General features: G+C 39.2%; 1 protein-coding gene across 1 annotated transcript; it reads right to left on the bottom strand.

Moving 5' to 3' along the window:
- On the bottom strand, nucleotides 19,463-23,961 carry LOC109824625 (probable UDP-N-acetylglucosamine--peptide N-acetylglucosaminyltransferase SPINDLY). Its single transcript, XM_020391251.1, has 7 exons — nucleotides 23,849-23,961; nucleotides 22,494-22,692; nucleotides 22,041-22,235; nucleotides 21,309-21,403; nucleotides 21,103-21,238; nucleotides 20,798-21,015; nucleotides 19,463-19,634 (listed from the first exon to the last, which is right to left on the bottom strand). Exons 1-7 carry the CDS (start codon nucleotides 23,944-23,946, stop codon nucleotides 19,490-19,492), a joined length of 1,086 nt encoding a protein of 361 aa, XP_020246840.1. The 5' UTR covers nucleotides 23,947-23,961; the 3' UTR covers nucleotides 19,463-19,489.

The following is a 24,813-nucleotide window of genomic DNA, read 5'->3' as shown; positions in this document are numbered from 1 at the left end:
AGACAGTTAAGTATCCTAAAAACCAGCAGGTTGTACAGGAAAAATACATGCCCTTCAACATAACCATACATGAGATCTTGTTCCTCTATCACATGATACCTAACTAATTGGTTATAAATGGATATTCAAAATCAAAACAAAATCAGATGGTTCTATTGATCAGCATCACAAAATGCGTCTTGTCGCCTGTGGATTTTTTCAGAAGTACGATATTGATTATGAGTAGACTTTTACACCAGTGTCCAAAATCATAACTATTCAACCACTTATTGCTATTGTGGCTAGTCAACATTAGGATTTACATCAGATGCATGTGAAGAATGCCTTTCTCAATGGTGAACTTACAGAGACTATTAATATGCAGCCACCACCTAGGGTTGATGCTCCTCCTTCTCTGTTGTCTTTAACGTGCTTTCTATGGCCTCATACAGGCCTCGAGCTTGGTTTGAGTGCTTTTAGAAATCTATTCTCTCTATTGGATTTATAGAAAACATAGCAGATTATGCAATGTTTTATCATACTTCTTCTCATGGTCAAGCCATTCTCATCTTGTACACTGATAAATATGATTATTACTAGGGATGATATATCTACTATCCAGAATCTCAAGCGACATCTTAGAGTTAGTTTGAGATGAAGGATCTTGAATATTTACACTACTTTCTTGGGATTGAGATTGATTGCTCTCCCCACGGCTATCTATTGTCTTAGCAGAAGTATGTTTCAGATATCATTGAGCAAGCCACTCTCACAGATACCTCTATTGTGACTTCTATTCCCGTTACTAATCCCATGGAGCCTCACTTAAAGCTTCGTTAGTCAAATGGTGATCCTCTACCGAACCCCATTCAATATCAAGAAATTATCAGTGCCTTGATTTACTTGTCTGCTACTCATCCAGATATATCTTATGGTGTTCATACTCTTAGTTAGTTTATGGCCACACCAATGACTATTCACTATGCAGGCTTGATCGGACTTCTTCACTACCTTCAGGGTACTATGACTAGCTCCTTATTATTTCCACCTTATTCACTTCTCATGCTATGGGCATACACTAATGTTAGCCATGTTGATGATCCTGATACTAGACAATCTACCACTGGGTACTATATATTTTTTGGTTCTTCTCTTATCTCTTGGCATAGCAAATGCTAACACACAGTTTGACTATCTAGTATTGAAGTAGAATATCGTGCTATGGCTAACACTACCCTTGAGATTCGTTGGTTGCCTCATATTCTACTAGATATTGGTCTCTCTATTCCTTCTCCTGCTCCTCTATTTTGTGATAATAAGGGTGCTATTTAGATTGCATGTAATCCGGTGTTTCATGAGCTCACTAAACACATTGAGGTGAGCTACCATATTGTTCGACAAGGTTATAGTTCTTATCATATATCTCTTTCTTACGTATTTTCAAAAGATTAACTTGGGGACAATGTTCACTAAAGAACAAAATACTACTTAGCTACTTTATTTTTGTCCAAACCTTTGGTTTTTTATCTGTCTTAAATCTGCGGGGGATGTTAAGATAGTTTATAGGGTTAATTTCACAAAAGGGGGTCACCATAACCGCCCTGAACGGGTTCACATAACCCCCTGAACTTTGTTTATCTCACAAAACCCCCTTGAAATTTAGCTTATCACATATAAACTCTCTTCCTATAATTTGCAAATAACTAAAATGTCTTTGGGTGAAAAATTCTTAAATTTTATCACCTGTCATTTAAAGACAGCATACTCCTTCCTCTAATGTTTGAGTTTTTTTTTCTCTTAAGAAATTTTTTATTATTTGTAAATTAAAGGGAGGGGGGTGGGTGTCAAATGAGATAAGCTAATATTCAGAGGGTTTTTGTGAGAGACCCCATTGTTCAGGGGGTTATGTGCAACTCCCCCTAAAGTTCAGGGGGGGTCTATGAAATTAACCCTAGTTTATATCTATATGTGTACAGGTTCAATATTGACTCACTCAGGCCCATGTCTTGTATATATTTATATCATATTCTCAGATCAATATTTTCTCAATTATCACAATGATTTTTGAGTGAGTCTACTTGCAGCAGTTTGAAGCTACTGCCAAGAGAATTCCTCATGAGAATTGATTGTATTGCAAATTGGAGCACCCAAAAAATGACATTCGCAAATCTCAAGGATCTGCCTGCTCCATCAAGAGATTCCTTTCAATTTGAAGCACTAAAAAGAAAGGGAAAAATGCCTCTACCCCCTAAAATTAAAAAGCAAATTTGCCCCCACCCCAAGAGTAAGTCAATAAACAACTACCCCATGATCAAAATTAATAAGCAATCAACCCCTTTTAGCTCTCATCTATCCCCATTAGTGTACTTTGTTTCACAAAACCCCAAAATGCCCCCTCCTTCCTCTCCCTTAGAACAAAACAAGCCCTAAACAGAACCTCTTTCTTCCCATCGTAATCTCACACCTCTTTCACATACCCAGCTTCGCTGCTGGCAATGTCACCGCCACTTTCACAAGAAAGCTCCTATGTGCAATTTTCCTTTTCAGAAGAAAAAAAGCACCAACAGTCTCTACTCACTCATTCCTTTGTCATATTCATCAAACAAAACGCCTCTCAACCTCCATTCCCGCTATAACCTCCATCGCCGCCATCATTGTTGACCACATCAAGACCCTAGCCCATTTCTATTGCCTCCACAATAAAATTGCATCTTAGAAGTTTTCAAAAGGGCCACTAACAACTCTTTCATCATGCTATTTTTAGAACATTTCAATCCTTACTTTCTGTTAAATCCATCAAAATTCAATTTTAAATCCATCCTAATTACATCTTGAAATAGGATTTTGATAGGTTTGACAAAAGATTAAACATAAAATAAGGGCTAATATGTTTTGCAAATAGCATGCGAGTGTCCCATGAGAATTTTCGGGAGAAATTCTCATGTTTGTACAACTGAGGGTATTAAAAATGCAACTTATTGAAACTTTAGGGTGTTTAAGTGAAGCTTTTACAATTGAGGGCATATATGTGCAACATTGGGTATACAATAGTGCGTTTTAAGTATAATTTACCCTAATAAGAAAGCACCATATATAGGCCAATCTCTATTTCCTCCTTTTTTTTAAATATTTTTTTGTGTGGTTCATTTTCGAAGTAAAATGCTTGCTACAGACCTAACAATCTATAACACATTATGCTCAGTTGACTTTACTGGTTTGTATATACAAATACCTTAGGCTAATTAGTAAAGGGAGAAGAAAGATAAGGATATAGGATGGAGGCATTTTCGACCGACCTGAGAATTTCCAGACTCGCAGTTTTGTTTTAGGTTTCTGTCTTCACACTTCCAAAACCAACAATCTTCCACTTGGAGACGAAACCGCCATTAACGAGCTCTCCCGAACTCCTGTCATCTTCGCAAGCATATTCTCCTACCCGAAAAAAATCCATTCTTCAATCATTATCATCTCGGCGATCCCGTCGATCCTCCTAGTGTGGCTCCGCCTTCATCTTCTACGCGTGAAGGCTAACTGAAGTTGTGCACAATTGCAGTTTGTCGATAGTCACTGCTTTCGTCAACATATCCATAGGATTTTGGCTCCCCAAAATCTTCTCCAATTATAACTTGCTGTCCTCAATCTACGAGCGTATGAAGTGATAACGTACATCGATGTGCTTCGTTCTGGCATGATATACTGGATTCTTGGTAAGGTGTATAGCACTCTGGCTATCACAATAAAGAACACTGTTTCCCTACTTCAAACCCAACTCTTCCAAGCACCCGGTCAACCAAATCATCTCCATGCTGGCTTCAGTCACTACGACATACTCTGCCTCAGTTGTGACCAATGTTACAATATTCTGTAGACGTGAGACCTAGCTCACTGTTGTCGACGCTAAAGTATAAACATACCCCATGGTGCTTCGCCTCGTATCATGATCACCGACGAAATCTGCATCAATGTATCCCTTCAGTACCAACTCCTTCCTCCTGAAATATAATGGCATATCTGTAGTCTCTCTCAAGTAACGCAATATCCACTTCACAGCCTCCCAATGTTGTTTCCCTGGATTGCTTGCAAACTTTCTCACAACTCCCACTGCATGGGCGATATTCGGCCTTGTGCAAACCATCGAGTATATAAGACTACCAATGATTGATGAATACGACACTCTTCTCATGTGCTCCTTCTCCGCATCTATCTTGAGTGATTGCTCCTCAGATAACTTGAACTGGCTTCCAAGGAGCGTGCTAATAACCTTTGCATTATCCATGTTGAACCTCTGAAGTACCTTCTCGATCTATTCAACTTGACTCAACTTCAATGTCCCTTCAGCTTCATCTCTACTGATTCGCATCCCAAGAATTTGCTTCACTGCACCCAGATCCTTCATTGCAAACTCCTTTGCTAATTGCTTCTTCAAATTGTTTATCTCCTCTAAACACGGTCCTGCAACTAACATGTCATCAACATACAATAATAACGCGATATAGCTGGACTCGAACCTCTTGAAGTGGCAATAATGATCTGAATTGCATCTTCTTATAGTCATTGCTCTGCATAAAGTTGTCGAACTTCTTGTACCACTGTCTCGGAGCCTGCCTCAAACCGTACAAGCTCTTTTTGAGCCTACACACCATCTCTTCATTTCCTTCTTTTATAAAGCTAACAGGTTGCTTCATGTAGATTTCTTCATCCAAGTCACCATGAAGAAAGACAGTCTTCACATCTAACTGCTCAAGGTAGAGATTTTCAGCAGCTACTAAGCTCAACACCACTCTGATGGTTCTAAGCTTTACGACGGGGGAAAATATCTCCATATAATCCACTCATTCCCGCTGTTGGAACCCCTTCATGACTAATCTGGCCTTATACCTCTTGCTTCCATCACTCTCCTGCTTGACCCGATAAATCCATTTATTATGTAAGGCTTTCTTCTGTGTAGGTAGCTGGACTAACTCCCATGTCTCATTAGTGTGTAGAGAATCCATCTCTTCTTGCATCGCATGCTCCCACTTCTGAGATTCACTAACTTGCATAGCCTCCTCATAGCACTCTGATTCACCGCTATCTGTCAAAAGTAAATAATCAAGTGATGAGAGATATCTGAGATTCGGTTTGGGTACTCTAGATGACCTTCTAAGCTTCACGTCCTGGGTAATCGTCTCTACACCTGGAGTCTCCTCCGTTCTTCGGTCAGAACTGACGTTGTCACCCCCATCTGGAAGTTCCTCCAAATCCATGTACTCGAATTCACCTGCATCCGTAGTGCTGCTCCCACTGCTTTGGTTATCATTGGCATTATCTCCATCCTTGTACATCTCCTCTTCATTGAATATGACGTCTTTGCTCCTGATGATCTTCCTATTCTTCTCATCTCACAGACGATACCCGAACTCATCAATACCGTATCTAATGAATGTACATTTCTGTGACTTAGCTTCTAGCTTTTTCCTGACATGGTCACTGATATGAACATATGCCACGTAGCTAAATACTCGTAAGTGTGAGAGATTAACCTTCTTGTCACTCCAAACCTCTTCTTGAATCCTGAAATTCAATGGAATTGATGGCTCATGATTAATCAAATAAGCTGTCGTATGCACCGCGTCCACCCAAAATATTTTGGGTAGACCTGCATGTAGACGCGTGCTCCTCACACGCTCCGTCAATGTCCTGTTCATCCTCTTCGCAACACCGTTCTGTTGTGGCATCCCTGGAGTAGTCCTCTCCAAATGAATCCCATTTAGAGCACAGAACCTATTGAATTCCTCCAGCTCGTATTCTCCACCGTTGTCCGATCTCAGACACTTCACCTTCAGATCTGTCTCGTTCTTCACCATGACTTTCCACTTCTTGAAGATCCCGAACACCTCTGACTTGTGCTTCATGAAGTATACCCACACATTCCTCGAGTGATCGTCGATAAATATGACATAGCACGTCAAACCGCCAAGAGAAGACATGCTAGTTAGGCCTCATACATCTGTATGAACAAGCTCTAACTTCCGAGCTTTAGGTGGCCTTCCACCCTTCTGAAACTGACCCTCTTCTGCTTCCCGTAGATGCAGTACTCGCAAATACCAACTTCTACTGAATCGATGCCGATTAGCTTTCCCTGTGAGTGTAGAATCTTCGCACCCTTCTCACTCATGTGTCCCAGTCTATTGTGCCACAGATCTGCACTCTCCTTGTCAGCTGCAACTTCTAGGGTGTCACTCGCATGTGAAGTGAGGTAGAGAGTTCCTGTTTTATTGCCTCGGGCAACCACCATAGTACCATTAGAGATTTTCCACGAATCCCCGGTGAATATTGAAACATAGTCTTCTGCTCCAAGCTGGCACACCGAAATAAGATTCCTCTTCAGCTTCGGTACGTGTCTGACATTCTACAAATTCCACTTAGAGCCCTTCATCTGAATTTGCACGTCGTCTCTTCCAACAATACTGCAAGGCTTGTTGTCCCCTAAGTATACTTTCTCAAAGTCCCTTGCTACATAGTTTTGAATAAGCTTCCTATTAGCAGTAGCGTGGAATGATACTCCTGAGTTAATAACCCAAGAATCAAAATCGCTGTCTAGAGCAAGGATCAAGGCATCTTGCACGATATGAGCCTCATGCTCATTCGCATCATTCTTTTGTGCTTTATAGTTTGAAGACATATGGTCCTCATGGCCGCAATTCTAATACTTTCCTTTGATAGGCCTAACCATCGATTTCGACCTCTTCTTCTCCGACTTCGACCGATTCATATTCTGGTTACCCTTCTTCTAGCTTCGGCCTCTCTGCTTGAGATTTAGGGCTGAACCAGAACCTTCTGATTCGGACAATTTCCTTCTAACCTCCTCAGATAGAATCATGCTAACAACCTTGCTCAGTTTTAACTTCTCCTTCCCCGTCGAGTTGTTAATTGCGGTCACGCAACCTGCCCAACTATCCGACAACTGCGATAGAATCAATAGGGCCTGCACTTCGTCATCAAACGTGATATCCATAGAGATAAGTTGATCAACAATCGTGTTGAACTCGCTGAGGTGCATCATAAAGGAGCATCTTTCTGCCATCTTGAGGTTGAAGAGCGTTTTGACGAGATGCACCTTGTTTGCGGCTGACGGTTGTTCGTACATCTTCGCGAGTGCTTCCATAGGTTTTACCATCGTCTTCTCCTTCAATATATTATGGGTGACCGATTTGGCGAGCGACAACCGGATTTGTCCTAAAGTCATCTTATCCAGTATTTCTCACTCCTCGTCTGATTCCTCCTTCTTCTTTCCTTTAGCCTTGCCAATCAACGGACAATAAAGATCATTCTGGTACTGATAGTCCTTCATTTGCGACTTCCAGTAGGTGAAGTTTGACTCATCAAACTTCTCGGTATTTGATTTTCTTTCCTCTATCATGGTTCTCGCACAAATCTTCTGAACGAAGCTCTGATACCAGTTGTTAGGGATTCGAAACAATCAATCAATCAAACTTGTGCCATTCCGGACCTTGTGCTAAGAGTTTAGCAAGTAGGAAAATCACCGCAAATAAAAAAAATTTACAGGAAAGATATATAAACAATAAAGAACACACCGGATTTAACGAGGTTCGACAACGTATCTACGTCCTTGGGAGCCACACCACATAATTCTTTTGATTAATTGAAGAAGATTACAATGCCCACAATAGCTTTTTATCTCTCTGAGTCCTCTCTAAAAGAATCCTCTCAAAACCCTCTTTTCACATGTTCTTGTAATCCTAAAACGTATTAGGTGTATATAGTATCCCAGCCCAAAACAGAATCCCAAACAATTTAGGAAACCGGAAAAAACCACTTTCGGTCGACCAGACCATGTGTGTCAGTTGACCGGCCAGAACGTTAATTTCCTACAGGGTTTTGTGCACCTTTTCGGTCGACCGGACCATCACCTTCGGTCGACCGGATGACCACTCTCGGTCGACCGCCATCTTGCTTCGGTCGACCGGTCAGAGTGAGTTCCTGGGCTGTTTTCCTATAGTTGTTGCAGTCAACCGGAGTCACCATGTCGGTCGACCGACCCGAGAATTTACAGACTCGCAGTTTTGTTTTAGGTTTCGGTCTTCACACTTCCAAAACCAACATGGCTACCTCCTTACCTATTATTGATACTGCAGATGGTAGCATCATAAGAAGCAAGGTAAAAATCTTGTAGTAGTATGTGTCTGTGTGTGTATGAGTTCGTGTGTGTACGTTTGCATTTGCGGAATAATGAATAAGATATGACAACTTATTTTACTAAATGAACTACTAAGAATAAGATATGACAACTAATTCTACTAAATGAGCTACTAAGACATAAACATGTGGTGCTGCTTTCCCTGCTACCAACATTGTATGCGTGCAGTTCATTTAATAAAATGAGCAACCAGCTTATGCGATAACGCACACAACACAAACACATATATGATAAGATCTTGGATTTGATTGTCATATGTATACAGCTTCTCATCGGTTGCGATGGCTCAATCTCGATTGTAGCAAAAACGTTAGGACTAAAGCCACCAAATCTCTTTCAAACACAAGGACTCACGAGTTATCGTAATGCACACGACCTCCCTAATAATGTCATATTTCTGCGGGGTGGCAAGTTGCGCATGGTAAGAGCTCCAGCCGGCAAAAATACAATCTAAAGGTTTGTAACGCGAGAATTCAATCCCGAAGGTATTTTTCATCCTAATTTTTTAATGCAGAATTTCAGTTCAGTTCTAAATGTTATGAAATATAATGCCAGACTTAGAAGACAGAGAGGATGCAGGACTGATTAGAGATCAAACAATAGAGGCACTCAAGGATTGCCCTGTAGAGATGATTCAGATTGTGTAGTGTTGTGATCTCAACACGCTCTCCCTCCACCGTGTCAGATATCTTGGTCCATGGCATTTGGCGTTCGGGGTTATTTGGAAAGGAACTACGACTGTTGCTAGGAATGCTACGCACCAGCTCGATCCATCAAATGCGGCCCAAGGAGGCAGTGCTGCACTAGAAGACGCGCTAGTGCTCGCGAGATGCTCGTCCCAAGTTATGTCAATCGGCCTATTACAAAGCAAAATGAGTGACCAAGAGATACGGAAGAGAGCTGGAGTGGCATTGAGAAGATACGCAAGATAATGGTGATGGAGGGTACTGATGTTATCGAGTAAATCCTATCCTATAGGGTCTCTTTTTTGTGCTTCATGGCTCAAGAAGTTCATAATCTCCTTCATATATATTCTTAAAATTTTTGGATGGCAGGTTTAACCTCGCTTAGTATGATTGTGGCCCTCTGTAGGAATCAAAAGATTTCAGAAAGATTGCCGGAGCGTCTATTGAATAAAGTACATGTCTATGTACATGAATTGGAGTCTCTTGCATTGAGAAGACAATGAATAAATCAGACCTTCTCTAAGTCATTTAAAGTTTAAATTTTCAGACTTTCGCTGCAATGTGTAATATGATAGAGTTTCTGAAGTTGGTGGACTTTTCACTATGTAAATGATTTGTGCATGAGTTAAGTATGGAAATTGAAAGATTTGTACTTGGATGGCAACATAAATGTCAAGAAATCAACAGTAAGTCTTCTTATTGTTGGGTTCCAAAAAATACCCTTTTCACCGAGAGTTGTTGATATATGATAGTACTAGGAAGATTTTCGATTCTCTCCACTATAGAAAGCAGTGGAGAGACCTCTACTTGTGAATTGTTGATTTTCTGATGAGTGATTGTGATTTATTCTAAATCTAATACTCATTATATCCCTATCAATCACCGTCATTCCCAATTTACACTCAAAAAAGACTATTAAAAAATTTTGTCCTTTTCTTAGCAAAATAGAATAATTGCAACGCATATTATTTTATACATATTGATTCTCCAGTTACCATTAATGATTCCATTGACATTCGGAAAATCTCAAGGACTCTGCTCAGTGCTCCCTCCATGCAATCGGTTGAACCAACACACCGTCTATTTTTGCCCTTTTCTTTGGTCAACATTTAGGAATCAAATGCCTGTCGACACAACCTTAATAACCTACAAAAGATTATGCCAAGTTGACTTTTGGTGGTTTAGTTCTATATATATGGATATTATTGCCAAATTGCCATTAAAAAAAACCATTTCCAAATTAAGAAGAAAGGCCCATTTAGATATTAGTAGACGAAGAAAGAGAGAATTTTAGGAAAATGAGGGAGCAAGAGGAGTTTCATGAGATTATGATAATCGGTGGAGGCATTTGTGGGCTTGCTACTGCTCTTGGCCTACACAGGTGAACCTCTCATCAATTTCTGATATGTGTGCGTGTATATTGTACTCATATGTTCAATTTGATTAACCTTTTTTCATGGTCTATACTACAAAGAAATTGCACCTATTTTTTTAATGGCTAAGTAGCACTAAAATTCGTTATAGTTTTTCTTACTTTGCACTTATATAGCCTCACCTGTTGTTAGTAGCACTTATTGTTGGCGCCTGTGGTTAAATCTGGAATAATACAGATATATAATAGCGAAAACTGAACAGAAAATTAAAGTGCAGTAATTTAAAATTTTCAACTCAGCTGCTGTGCGTTTATAAAACGTTGTGCTTAAAGCATTATTTGGCCTACTCTGGTGCAAGGATCCCAAGGCCAAATTGCTTCCAGGAACAGCAGTTCAGTACTATGGTGTGCACCGACCCAGTACTGTCAAGATCTCCTCGATCTATCAGGCAAAGATCCCCTTGATCTATCAGGCAAAGATCTCATCGATCTATCAAGTAAAGATCTCCTCGATCTATCAGGCAAAATATCTCCTTGATCTATCAGACCTTCTCTGTCTAGGCACTGTTCCTACGAGCACTAGCTATTCTATAATATATATATGTATATATTGATTGTTGTTTTTGGAATGAATTTTCCTTAAGGATTTAAGGTCTATTTATAGCGTTTGAGAAAATACTATGCACTAATAAAATAATATTAGTTACTATTCATGTGGGACCCATGTCCTAAATTTTCTTCGGTGGGGCCCACCACTTTTTCCTTTTAATCATGTTTCAAAAATTCTTTCAACAAGTTTGGCACCGCCTATCCTCTTCTTTCAACGAGTGCTGCATTTGTCATGTTTTAATTCATTTTTCAACATACGGTGCCTAATCACATCAAAGTTTAGGCTAGCATTACAAATTATTGTGGGACCCATTTTTAAGCTAGTGTCGTGTAACGGTGCTGTCGTTTCAATCGTTGTGCATAAAGTAGATGTCGCAAGAACTTGAATCTCCCTTAGACCAACTGAATAAAAGATAGGTGCATAGTATCGCAGAGACTTGAACCAGCACATGTCTAAAAATCCAGTGATCACACAAGATCAAACTTATTTGTGGTAGTTTTAACTTTAAATCACACTTGTCTTTGCCTTTGCCTTGGCCTTGCCTTTGTCTTTGCACATTTATGACCCTGTGTATGTCCTGGTTTTTGCTAGGGCTCTAGGTATCTTTCCACAAGACACCATAGAAGACGACCAAATCTCCACCCATGCATAGGTGAGTTCTTTAGGCATGTTTCCTATCAAACATCCCGCATCCGAAATGCTTTAAACTCATTAAGGCTTAAGAGCCATCCTCTCTCATGATAGGATTCTAAGTGAGTCCTTTAGGTGTGTTTCTTATCCAACACCCGCATCCGAAATGCTTTGGACTCATTAAGGCTTAACAGCCATCCCCTTTACATGATAGGATTCTAGGTGAAAAGATTAAAGTTTTACTCGGGTAGTTCAGCCAGGTAAGGATAGTATTAGAGGTTGATCAAAAATCAATTAAGTACCTCGTTTCTTGCGGAGCGCGTTACGCAGCCCCCAAACCTTACCTTAGACACCGACTAATCCAAGAAAACTTGAACCTTTTCACTAGTAAATCTTACTTGACTTTTGAACCAATTATTTTATTATTAGTAGCATTAGCTTTAAACTAATAATTTAATAAACATGGTAAGTATTTGTAAGACTTACAAAAATTTAAGACCCATTCCAGCAGATGTCCTTTCGACTAAGTCCTTTTTCAGACCCTTAGTCAAAGGATCAGCCACATTCTCTGAAGATCGGACGTCAATCACAGAGATGACTCCTTGACAAATGAGCTCTCTCAAATAGCCATGCTTTAGACGAATGGTCCGCTTCTTTCCATTGAACATCGAGTTTGCTGCCACAACACTCGTCGCCTGATTATCACAATAGATAGTAATTGCACCTTGTAATTACGTCAATAAAAGGTCTCGGAGAATACAACTGAGCCACTCAGCTTCATCTCCTACAACACAGAGTACGAAGAATTCAGATTCCATCGATGACTGTGCAATCATGGTCTGCTTCTTAGACTTCCACGAGACGGCAGCTTCACTCATGGTGAAGACAAATCCTCCAGTAGATCTGCACTCATCTGGTTCTGAGCACTAGCTCGCATTTGAATAGCCTTCGATTACACTCGGATATCCAGTGTAGAATAGACCCAGACTTATAGTTCCTTTCAAGTATCTCATCAATCTCTGGACAGCATCCCAATGAAGCTTTCCAGGATTACTTGTGAACCTACTAAGCATTCCTACAGCGAATGCTATATCTGGCCTTGTGCAGCTCATTGCGTACATAAGACTCCCAATGATCTTTGAGTACCTCAGCTGTTCTACTGGTCTTTCAGTGTTTGGTCGAAGCTTCTTGTTATAATCATACGGTACTGACAGTTCTTGCAGGTCATAGTAGCCATACTTCCGTAACATGTTCTTGACATAATGAGATTGGGACAATCCAATACCCTCTTCAAAGTATATGATTTTGATTCCGAGAATCACGTCTGTAGTTCTAAGTTCCTTCATGCTGAACTGTACTGAAAGAAATTTCTTGGTAGATATTACTATCTCCAAATCACTCCCGGTGATGAGCATATCATCCACATAGAGGCAGATGATCACTACTTTTCCTTCAGCGACCTTGATATATAGGTACTTATCAGATTCACTGACTTGATACCCATTGTTGCGAACAACCCCATCGAACTTCTCATGCCAGAGTTTAGGTGCCTGCTTAAGTCCATATAAAGACTTAACAAGTTTACAAACCTTACCAGTTGGAGCATCAAGTCCTTCTGGTTTCTCCTTGTAGATCTCTTCTGTGAGATCTCCATTGAGAAAGGCAGTCTTCACATCCATCTGATGTATGACGAACCTTTTAATCACCGCCCATGCGATAAGCACTCTGATGGTAGTGATCCTGCAAACTGGTGCATAAATATCAAAGAAGTCTATACCTTCTTTCTGAGAGAATCCTTTCGCCACCAGTCTTTCTTTGTACTTTTCAATAGTACCATCAGGACGGAGCTTCTTCTTGAAGATCCACTTGCAACTGATAGACCTTGCACCTTCAGATACATTCACCAACTCCTAAGTGTGATTTTAGATTAATGAATCCATCTCATCATCTATAGATTCTTTCCATAGAAGAACGTCTGTTGACTGCATTGCTTCTTGAAAAGTCTGTGGATCTCTTTCCACATTATAGGTGATGAAGTCATCTCCAAAATCTTTCTGTCTTCTGACGCGCTTGGAAGATGGTTCGATAACTCCTTCATCATTGACTGGCTCCTCTTGTGCATCTGACATACTAGCATTCTCTGCTACATATTTGAGCAATAAGCCTTTATGTTTGATAAACTTATCCTCAAAGAATTCTGCATCCCGAGCTTCAATGATGGAGTTGGTTCCAAGGTCCAGGAACCTGTACGCATTGCTATCTCCAACAAAGCTAAGAAATACACATTTGTTTTCCTTTGGTCCGAGCTTAGGCCTTCTGATATCTGGTATTCGAACGTATGCGAGACACCCCCACACTTTGAGATTATCCAAAGAATCTGGATATCCCAACCACAACTAATGAGGAGTATTATCACTTTTGGAGTAGGGTACTCTGTTCAGAATCCAGTTTCCAATTAGCAAAGCCTCTCCCCAATAGCAGGTAGGTAAACCAGATGTGATTAGCATCGAATTCACCATCTCGGTCAATGTGTGATTCTTCCTTTCTGCAATCCCATTGGATTGTGGAGAATACGGAGCAGTAGTTTCAGTAATGATTCCATGCTCCTTGAAGTATGCTTCTGATTCCTTAGATCGGTACTCTCCTCCTCTGTCACTCCTGAGTCTTTTCATCTGAAGTCCAAGCTGCTTCTCTACTCGAGTCCGAAACTCGACAAATTTGCTGAAGGCTTCATCTTTAGATTTTAGCAGGTAAACATGATAGAAATGAGAATAGTCGTCGATGAAGGTGATGAAGTACTTCTTGCCGCTACGAGTGACGAAGCTCTTGAAGTCATAAGTATCTGAACGAATCAGATCCAACAGGTTGGTGCTCATCGTGACACTTGAAAATGGCTTCCTCGTCAGCTTTGCTTGCACGCAAACTTCACACTTTTCAGGTTTGTTACCCCCACATTTTGGAAGTAATCCTAACTTCTCTATGCTGGATAATTTTCTATAATTTACATGTCCCAACCTATTGTGCCATAACACAGATGAGTAAGCAAAAGAGGATACTTCATTTACAACGGGGTTGGGTGCACTCGTACTGATTTTATACATGCCATCAGTACGATATGCATTGCTAAAATACATTTTCTTGAAGGATAATACAGCCTTTCCTTCTTGGAAATCCAGTCTCATACCTGCATCACACAACATGCTTCCAGAGACTAAGTTTTTGGTAATTGAGGGAACATGTTTCACATCCTTCAATGTGAGAGTCTTTTCTGAAGAAAGAGTCAGCACCACAGTCCCAGTTCCAAGAACAGGAACCACAGAACGATCAGCTATTAATATGTTCTCTTTGGTAGCAACATAAGAAGAGAACATATCTCTATTGGAGCATACATGATAAGTAGCACCCGTATCTAACCACCAACTAGAGATGTTGCTTGGAGTTGTTACCTGGAAGAGCATAGCCACACAATCATCAAATTGATTGACAATGTGTGTTGTTTCCTTCTTTGGTGCTTTGCAGTCTTTGGCAAAATATCCTTGCTTCCCACAGTTCTTGAACTCCTTCTTTTGGACATTCAGGTTCTTCGGATTCTGATTCTTCTTTCTGTTAAAAGACTTCTTCTTCTTAAAAGATGAATTATTACCCTTTTCAGAGTTAGCAGCCACCATGTTAGCAGACGCCTTCTGCTTAGTAAGGAGATCAGTCTTCGTGCGAGTCCGAGTCTCATCCTCGATCCGAATGAACCTCTTCAAATCAGATAGAATCACCTGTCTTTTCATTCTCCGAATGTCAGTGGAGAATGACATCCAAGATGGAGGAAGCTTGTTGACGATTACACCAGAAATAAAGGTTTAACAAAGACTGGTCTTTTCATCCTTCAGCTTCATAACAAGCTTTTCAAGCTCTTTGACTTGAGGCAAAACCTCAGTATCATCTTCGAACTTCAAGTCCAGAAATTTGTCAATGAGGTGAGATTTGGACAGCTTCTCCTCATCCTTGTACTGATCCTCCAGAGCATTCCATATTTTCTTTGCAGATGGCTTGTTGGTGTAAGCATCTGCTAGATGATCGACCAGACAGTTAAGGAGATAACTCATGCAGAAGTGATCATCTCTAGTCCAAGAGGCTTCAACTTCAGAGTCTTCTTCAGAGTCGGGTTTTTCCTCAGAAACCACATAGTAGATTTTTAGGAGTTGCATCCCGAATATTACTTTCCGACGCCATGCGTTGAAGTTGGAACCGTCAAAGTTCTCTAACTTAAGACAGTCTACTCCAAGAGTCCTCGCAGGATCCATGGTAGATCAAACTAATGCTTTATGATTGTTGGCGTCTGTGGTTAAATCTGGAATAATACAGATATATAATAACAAAAACTGAACAAAAAATTGAAGTGCAGTAATTTAAAATTTTTAACTCAGCTGCTGTGCGTTTGTAAAACGTTGTGCTTAAAGTATTATTTGGCCTATTCCGGTGCAAGGATCCCAAGGCCAAATTGTTTCCAGAAACAACAGTTCAGTACTCTGGTGTGTAACGACCCAGTACTGTCAAGATCTCCTCGATCTATCAGGCAAAGATCCCCTTGATCTATCAGGCAAAGATCTCTTTGATCTATCAGGCAAAGATCTCCTCGATCTATCGTGCAAAAGATCTCCTTGATCTATCAGACATTCTCTGTCTAGACACTGTTCCTACGAACACTAGCTATTCTACAATATATATCTGTATATATTGATTGTTGTTTATGGAATGAATTTTCCTTAAGGATTTGAGGTCTATTTATAGCGTTTGGGAAAATACTATGCACTAATAAAATAATATTAGTTACTATTCATGTGGGGCTTGTTTGCGTTAAAAGTTGATTTTGCTGTAGAATTCATTATATCTTCGGTCGATTACAATAAATTCAACAGAAATAGTCTTTTTATAAGACCTTTTCTACACAACAAAAGGAAAATTACAACTTTTTAGAAACAAACGCAGGATTGTTGTTTGGATCGCTGCTTGCGTGGGATCTTTACCTGTGCCGGGAGCGCTTTGACTCGTGGACCACCAAATCACAGATTCTGATTGAACCATGAGGGGTTTAATGATTCTTCCTTCGTTTATCGAAGTAAGAATTTGAAGCGAATATCTTATCGATGTAAGATGTTCACTCTTCCAAAGATCAAGTCTGAGCTTAGATCTCTAGGACTCGCTAGAAGCTTCTTGAGGATGTTTGTGAAGAAGGAAGACTCTCTCTCTTGCTCTAATGGGTGAAAATTCTCTCTCTTCTTCAAAATCACTGAAAGCTCAAGCCTCTTCTGCTCCAATTTGCTCCTTGTCCTTTCTTTCGTGTCTAGGGAGGTATTTATAGGGGTCTTGGTGCACCACAGTTGAAATGGAGGCGAAACAATTGACCAAATAACTATTCTTTGGCCACTGCAGTTTACACTGCCGCGGCCATTGGCGCAGCAGTATGGACTGCCGCGGCCATTGGCGCGGCAGTATAGGCTGCCGCGGTCAAAGAGGTAGTTATCAGCACGTTCCATCGTGCCTAAAACCGCTCTCCCACGACCTTTAACCACCTTTTTCGTGATTTAACTGCTTGTCCACATCAGCACACGTTCTATTTCTGATACGCCGCCACGTGGACTTCGAAAAATCATCGAATAACTGCCTTACAACTGCCACAGCATCCTCTTATAATGGCCGCGGCACCATAGGTTGCAGCGGCTAAGCCGCGGCACCATAGGCTGCCGCGCCTTAGCCGCGGCACCATGGTAGCCGCGGCACCTTGGTCTGCCGCGCCTTAGCCGCGGCACCGTGTCCTGCCGCGCCTTAGCCGCGGCACCATGTCCTGCTGCGCCGCCATGTATTGCTTGATGATGCGTATATTGTTCTTCTATGTCGTCTTGAGTGGTGTTTGGATGTCTGTAAGTATTTTTTGACGCCTACAGGGCCCACGTCCTAAATTTTCTTCGGTGGGGCCCACCACTTTTTCCTTTTAATCACGTTTTAAAAATTCTTTCAACAAGTTTGGCACCGCCTATCCTCTTCTTTCAACGAGTGCTACATTTGTCATGTTTTAATTCATTTTTCAACACACGGTGCCTAATCACATCAAAGTTTAGGCTAGCATTACAAATTATTGTGGGACCCATTTTTTAAGCTTTTCAAAAGAAATAGCTACTTTTGGACTTGTTTAATAAACTATCTAACACTTATATGCCCTGAGGTTTCTAAAATTTGCACTTTAATACTTTTTCTTTTGCAAACTGAGAATTTTCTCCGAATGTTCTCATGTGACATTCATAAGCTATTTTCAGAACTTCTCAAATCTTTAATGTCTGTGGGACTTACTGTTCAATGTTTCCCAATCCTATTTAAATAGTAATCATAGCTATGATAAAAGTACGAAACTAACAGAAACTTACCTTCAAATTTATTTATTTTTCGTTTTGTTTTGTTATGAATATGTTCAGGAAAGGCATAAAGAGTGTGGTTTTGGAGAGGTCTGAAACCCTAAGAAATACCGGTGCTGGCATTAATATCTACCTTAATGGTTGGCATGCCCTTGACCATCTTGGAGTGGGGGATCAGCTACGTGCAAAATCTATCCACATCACAGAGTATGAATTCTCTTTTCGGTTAATTGCAGATCGACTCCCTATAATATCAAAAGTTTGAACTTAGTACTCCTCTAATTTTATTATTGCAAATAGATGCCTGAGTGAAAAAATTTCTTACTGTTTCACAAAAAAAAAATCATTTTCTTTCTACAAGGATAAAGATGAAAAAAAAACTCCGGGAGTCTATCCTAAAAAATAAGACTAGAAGGGCAGTAAGTTCAAAATAACGAAACTACAAGGGGCTATCTGCAATTAGCCCTCATACTTTCCACGTAGATCGTCATCATCATATTGATCAATAAAAGATATGCGTGTATATACATTACTGTTGATAATAGTGTATTGTAGTGGGTTTTAGTCCCACATTGCTTGAGAGAACAAACCTCATACTCCTCTACTTGTATAAATATATGTGCATACTCAATATTCAATTCAAGGGAAATTTACCCAAGATTCTCTCTCTCTTACTTTAACATGGTATCAGAGCTAGGGCTATTTCCCTTCCAATAAATTTTTTTTAACGATTCTACGTTCTTTTGCCAAATCTTGGCCTTATTGCTTTGCAGCCGTTTAATATTTTTTTTCTGCCAGATATTTTGGCCTTGTCGCTTTGCGGCCTCTTAACGCGTTTCGCGTTCTCGTTTAAACCTTTGGGTTTTCATTCTAACATTTGGGTTCTATTTTAATGCCATTACCATTTCAAGACCGTCTCTCGGTCTCAAATTAACGGCATCGTCGTTTCAAGCCGTCTCTCGGCCTCAAACGAACGGCATTGCCGTTTCGCAGTCAGTAACGGCATCTCGACATCTTAACGTCTCAACATTGCTGTTATGGCTCCTTCAGAGAAGATTCCCAAACCACCTTTGCCCCTCAATGATCAAAGTGACTGGGTAGGGTGGTCCATCATTGTCACCAATGCCTTGCGTAGTGCTGGTTTGCTTGATCATATCACCAGTACGGGACCAGTTCCACCGTCCATCAGCACTGTTGCTTCATCCAGTACTATTGCCTCTGACAGTGGTAATGTCAATCTTCAGACTGCTCTTCCACCGTCCATCAGCACTGTTGCTTCATCCAGTACTATTGCCTCTGGCAGTGGTGATGTCGATCTTCAGACTGCTCGTGCTCTCTATGTCAAGGAGAGTTCAGAGTGGCAATTGCAGGAATTTCGTGTTATGGATTATCTCACTCGCTGTGTTGGCTCTGGTCTCACTGTCGAGATTGGCTCGCTTCCCTCTGCTCGAGCCATGTGGACTCGTCTCACTGAGCGTTTTACTGAGTGCTCGGGTGCACGGGAGGCATATCTTCTGCAACGCATTGCTCTACAACGCAAAGGTAATTTGGAAATTTTACCAAACTGAAAAAACGTGACAGCCACTAAAATATGAGCAAAACTGAGATTCCTCACTGAGGTGACTTACCAACATTCTTGAGAAGGCTAACACCAACATTATGTGCATGCACCGATCCGGCCATAGTGACACATGGAACTCCCATATACAGTGATTCACATGTAGTAGTAGTTCCCGCATACGGAAATGTATCCAAGCTACAAAGGAACGATCATTTTCAGGAGGAAAAAGAAGCAACTACAGAATGAAATAACATGTAGGAGAAATCATGTAGAAAAAGAAAACTGAGAACAGTGCCTAACAATCACAATGCACTGTCCCAGTAATACCATGGAACCTGTACTGAGTTTTATAATATCATGATGAAAAATTTACCCAAAGTGTAAAAGAGAACTAAACAGCAATGGAGAACATTTTACTAACATGATCATGTCTCTATTCACTTTATAATAATTATAACCATAATAATCTCTGTGCATCATCGCTTGCAGTGTTGTAGGGAAGAAAATTATGATTCAAGATGTACAACATGTGATATAAATATTTTCATGATAACATAAAAAGATCATGAATATTAAAAATATGGGTAAATAACTAAATATAGTTAAAAACTTGAAGCAACTCATGGTATGTCACAAAGAAAAGTTTCACAATATAGAGAGGGAAGATCAAGAGCCTGCATATATATCTTAAAGATACGATAGGTTTGCATGACAAATGATGGCGCTGAAGAAATATACAGAAAGAAAGGACATTTTGCTCCTTATTACAGAACCTTGGATCTCACTTTTATCAGGCCCTACGCTGCTTCCACTATATCATATGGTGTAGGAGGTTAAAAAATCACATCAGCTTTCCAAAATAAAGGTAAAATGTTCCACGAGTAGATTTCAGATGACCACTTCATGTGGTAAACAAGCATCAGTATGAAATAGACAACTAAAAAACATAACCAACTTACTAGACTAAATCCTCTAAAACCCACAACGCCAGACCAAAAGAAGGAACTGTCTGATATCCTGAAGATGACCAAAATAATACATCTATCGAAAGAGGCATTGATAAACAATGACCATCTTGATATGGAAAAAAAGTCAGTATCAAATAGACAAAACTTTAAAAACTAACCAATTTACTAGTTTGGATCCTATAAAACCCATAAAATGCCAGACCAACAGAACTCTTTATTATACTGAAGAAGACCAAAATAATAAATATATCGGAAAAGACATCGATATATAGTAAAAGTTCCATAGATGTTAAAAGGTACAACACAAATACTAAAAGAATGACAAATAGTTAAAGCATGAAGAACACGAGACAGTTGATGGGGACAAAAAAAAAAGATTCAGCTATCTACCTGATATCCATTAGTGAATATGCTTGCATATGGTCATGGTTGAGAAGAATTAGAGGCAGAAGATCAACACGTAGCGGCTCCAGTCCTAATTGCTCCAAAATTGAAAGAAATCTCTGTCTTACACTATCAGAACAGAAAGGCTTACACTTGACAACAAGCCGGGAGTTAGGAACAGCACATAATATCCTTGCCCAAACTTTTAATACTTTTGGCGTTATCTGCCAGAAAAAAAAAGATGAACAACGCAAAGCTGTAATTCAGTTTAGCTAAACATTTTTAAAAGAGACATTCAATAATAACACTACCTTTGCCAAATTATTGAAGCTCCCAAAAGTAATAAAACCATTAGAAAGAGCTGGTGTGGGACAAACAGGACCAGCATCCGGCGAAGGCGTATAACAGAGAAAACATTTAGGCAAACGAACCAACTCCTCAACATGCCTGCAGCCACAATTAGTCAGAATATCTCTATCTATACAATTTAAAATCAAATCTCAAAAGTTCAACTCACTTCTGCTTTGTGTCAAGGGGATCAGCCAGTGCATCTGTGATTCTATAATCAATTGTTGGCAGACCGGTTGTATTTGGGTAACCAATCCATGTTGCCTAAGAAAGCATAGTGGGAGAAAAAGTAACTATGAGAGGCAAAATTCATAAAGAAAATTATCATTGTTAAAAGTAGTTATTGGAAATAATTACATGCGGATCTTCAGTCTTAGTTCATTTTAACATGAGGAAATAAGCTAAGAAGCACAAGTTGGCATGCAGACATGGAAGCAACATGATAGACATGAAGATAAAAATGATAAAAGGTACAAAAGGAATGGCAAGTACGCAACAAAAAGTGTCATCTCCAATATATGACTGACATTAATATAGCTTCACAGTAGAAATATCCATGAAAATAAAAGGATGCTCTTTAATAGAAGAACAACCTATATCCTGTTGTATCTCAGCAAAATTTGGCAGTTTACTGCCACTTTCTAGTTGAGTTTACTCGCAGACAGTGTTTAGGCCACAAGACTGGAGGTTTCAAGGGGTATGAGTGTAAATAAGAACTGTGGAGGTGAAGGTCATTAAGGAGCATGTTTTACATGGATGTATGTAAAAAACAAAGCGACTCAAGCAATTCCAGGAAACATGATAAATGACAAGGATGCTAAATTTATAAATTTTAAAAATATCAAGAGGAACAAAAACGCAGAGAAGGTGATACAGATGTGAATTTAAATAAGGGCAGTACCTGGATGGGAGCAGGCCTGCAGGCCATCATCCCTAGCTTGTTATTTGCAGTGTGACCAGTAAGCTCCACCAGTATGTCAACTTTATCCTCCCTAACCATGCTAGCAACCTTCTTCTCATCAATCCCATATATATCCCTCCATAGCCCTCCTTTTTTCAGCACCCTGTCCTTGAATTTATGGGTTTTGGCATCTGCCTACAATATCACAGTAAAACACAAGGACACTAACTATGTTTAAGCGTAAAGGACAGAGACTTTATAATTTACTGAAAATGATTGAAAGAAAAAAAAAAGTAGAAGTAGAAAAATTGATTGGTTTACATATCATACAGCCCCCATAAACTTGACTTAAAGACGTGTTGTAAATTACTTGAAAAAAGACTTCAAGATACTTGAAAAAAGACTTCAAGTTAACTAAGTGGTGACACTTGTGCATGAGAGAAATAACCATACCTTTACAACACCAGAGTACACAATCACCTTGTAATTTGTGTAATCATGGAAAAAGAGAGGTGCTTCAATGAAATATGATACAGAGTGAGTAATATAATCAGGTGACACATATCCAATTACTAATGGGCGTTCCATATCTTTAGGATTATCCCAACTGGTATATTGAGGGTATAGCTTCATAAATCGCATTCCCCATTCCCTGAGGAACAATTAAACATCAGTCAGTCAAACTACTATGAATTTGTACCACTAACTGAAGTAGTTTTATGTGCTCATTCCCTGTTGAAATTAAAAGTACAGAACTGAACTTGTAAACAACTAAATACTGAAGTTGCAGAATTACCAATAAAAATGATTAACAGGTGTGGTATACAAAACTCATAATCATTTTCATGATTAACAGGCATGCTATAAAAATGAAGTAGTTTTATATGTTCACTCCGTGTTGAAGTCAAAATGACAGCACTGAACTTGTAAACAACTAAACAAGTAATAATGAAGTTGCAGAATTATCAAAATAAATTATTAACAGGCTGCTATATAACACTCGTGTCTATTGCATGCAGATTTCATTCGGATGGTACTTCAATAAGAAAATTTTAGCAAGAAATCAGATATTCCATCTAAAAAGACATGGTTCTACATTTGTTTCCAACAAAGATAATTTGATCAAAAGTACCATATATGCATCTTTCAATACAGGAACTTCGTGGAACATAAAAAAATTCACAATACAGCTACACAAAAAGAGACAAAAAAACAGAGAGGATATCCATAACATTGACACTCCGATCTTAATGAACCAAGGAAATTTGCAATGGCAAAAAAAAGTTCTCATTTGCAAAGCATCTATAAAACAGGTTTTCCATCCTTTTAAATATGACACGGCAGAGCAACAATGAATCATAATGCATTAACTACAATATAAATTTTATCAGGCTCTCATCAGATTTCTTTTGGACCAACGAATTTGAAGAACAGTTCGACAAATATTTCTAATTCCCAAGGCATTCAATAACATTCATTAACTTGACAAAGCAATCGTGTGGCATAAACCTGTCACAATAGATGGGCAGCAAAACAATAGAAGCGCTCAATGAGATCGAAAAGTATCACCTCTTCTATAGTCAAAATCAAACAGAGTTGATTCATCTAAAATGAAGCTTAAAAAGTTCAAACATAAAAGCTAACTCCTAGATTGAATCTTACCAGGTTTGGAATAAAAACCAACTATTATCGAAAATTGACTTCTAAATACACTGATAATCTCATATTATAGAAATATCCATAAACAGGTACCGAACAGAATGGGAATCCTGTGAAAGCATATATACTTTGTAAAGAGTTAGAAATACCTGTGAGCCTCAAAAAGCTTATCATCAGAGCCCTCATTTATATAGTTCATTGCAAGCAGCCGGTTCTGCAAGAAGTTAATTGCTTGAGAAAATTTCATAGAAAGCACCAGAAGAATCAAACAGCATAGGTAATTTCTACTTAGCATTCAGTACATGATTCATGACTTAGATATTGAATGTCTAAACATCCAAGAATCTACCAGAACATCTAGACTGGAAGACGATATATTGTAATGATGTAAAACTCAATACATGTTACGGCAGGAAAATTTCAGTAGAATTACAACCAACAGCAACCTCAACTAATGAATAGAATGTTATGGAAAAAATAGGTCACGCTATACAAATAAATTCTGAATGCTTTATTGACACTGATAGATAGTACTATTTTTTTTCCTTAGCTTCCAATATACATAAAGAGTAATGCTTCATAAGATCCACGAATAGCTGATATTTTGTGAATAGTTTATTCATAAGAAGATTTACAGAAACCATGCCCCGAAAAACAGTTGAATGAGAATATTAGTGAATGATTCACCAATATGTCAATGTAATAATACAAAAAATGAGCTAGATTTTTGCAGTAACTAGTAAAAGAAAAAGTAGGTAGAAAGAACATGTGCTGTGTTTCACTACATACTAGCAAAAAACCAAGCTTCCAACATAAATAGTGACGCTTCATAAGATCCATGAATAGTTGATATTTTGTGAATAACTTATCCATAAGAAGATTTACAGAAACCATTCACCGAAAAACGATTGAATTAGAATATTAGCGAATGGTTCACCAATTCGTCAATGTAATAATACAAAAAATGAGTTAGATTTGTAATAACTAACTAGCAAAAAACAAGCATATACATAATAACCTCTAATACTGCAAAAACAGAGTGCATGAATTGTGAATTCCTCCAATAAGGTTATAATTATCGATAGAAATGAATAACTACATGTAGGCGTCAAAA

Source organism: Asparagus officinalis, chromosome 9 (assembly GCF_001876935.1).
Source record: "Asparagus officinalis chromosome 9, Aspof.V1, whole genome shotgun sequence".
In the NCBI taxonomy this organism is placed as follows: domain Eukaryota; kingdom Viridiplantae; phylum Streptophyta; class Magnoliopsida; order Asparagales; family Asparagaceae; genus Asparagus; species Asparagus officinalis.
Note: the sequence above shows the minus strand (reverse complement) of the source record. Positions and strands in the feature narration are given on the sequence as shown.

Coding starts and splice junctions, on each gene's coding strand:
- LOC109824625 (XM_020391251.1), bottom strand. CDS start 23,946: ATGAAATTTTCTCAAGCAATTAACTTCTTGCAGAACCGGCTGCTTGCA. Junction 22,236..22,493: donor TGTACTCTGGTGTTGTAAAG/GTATGGTTATTT, acceptor GTGATATTGTAG/GCAGATGCCAAAACCCATAA. Junction 21,404..22,040: donor GCAGGCCTGCTCCCATCCAG/GTACTGCCCTTA, acceptor ATGCTTTCTTAG/GCAACATGGATTGGTTACCC.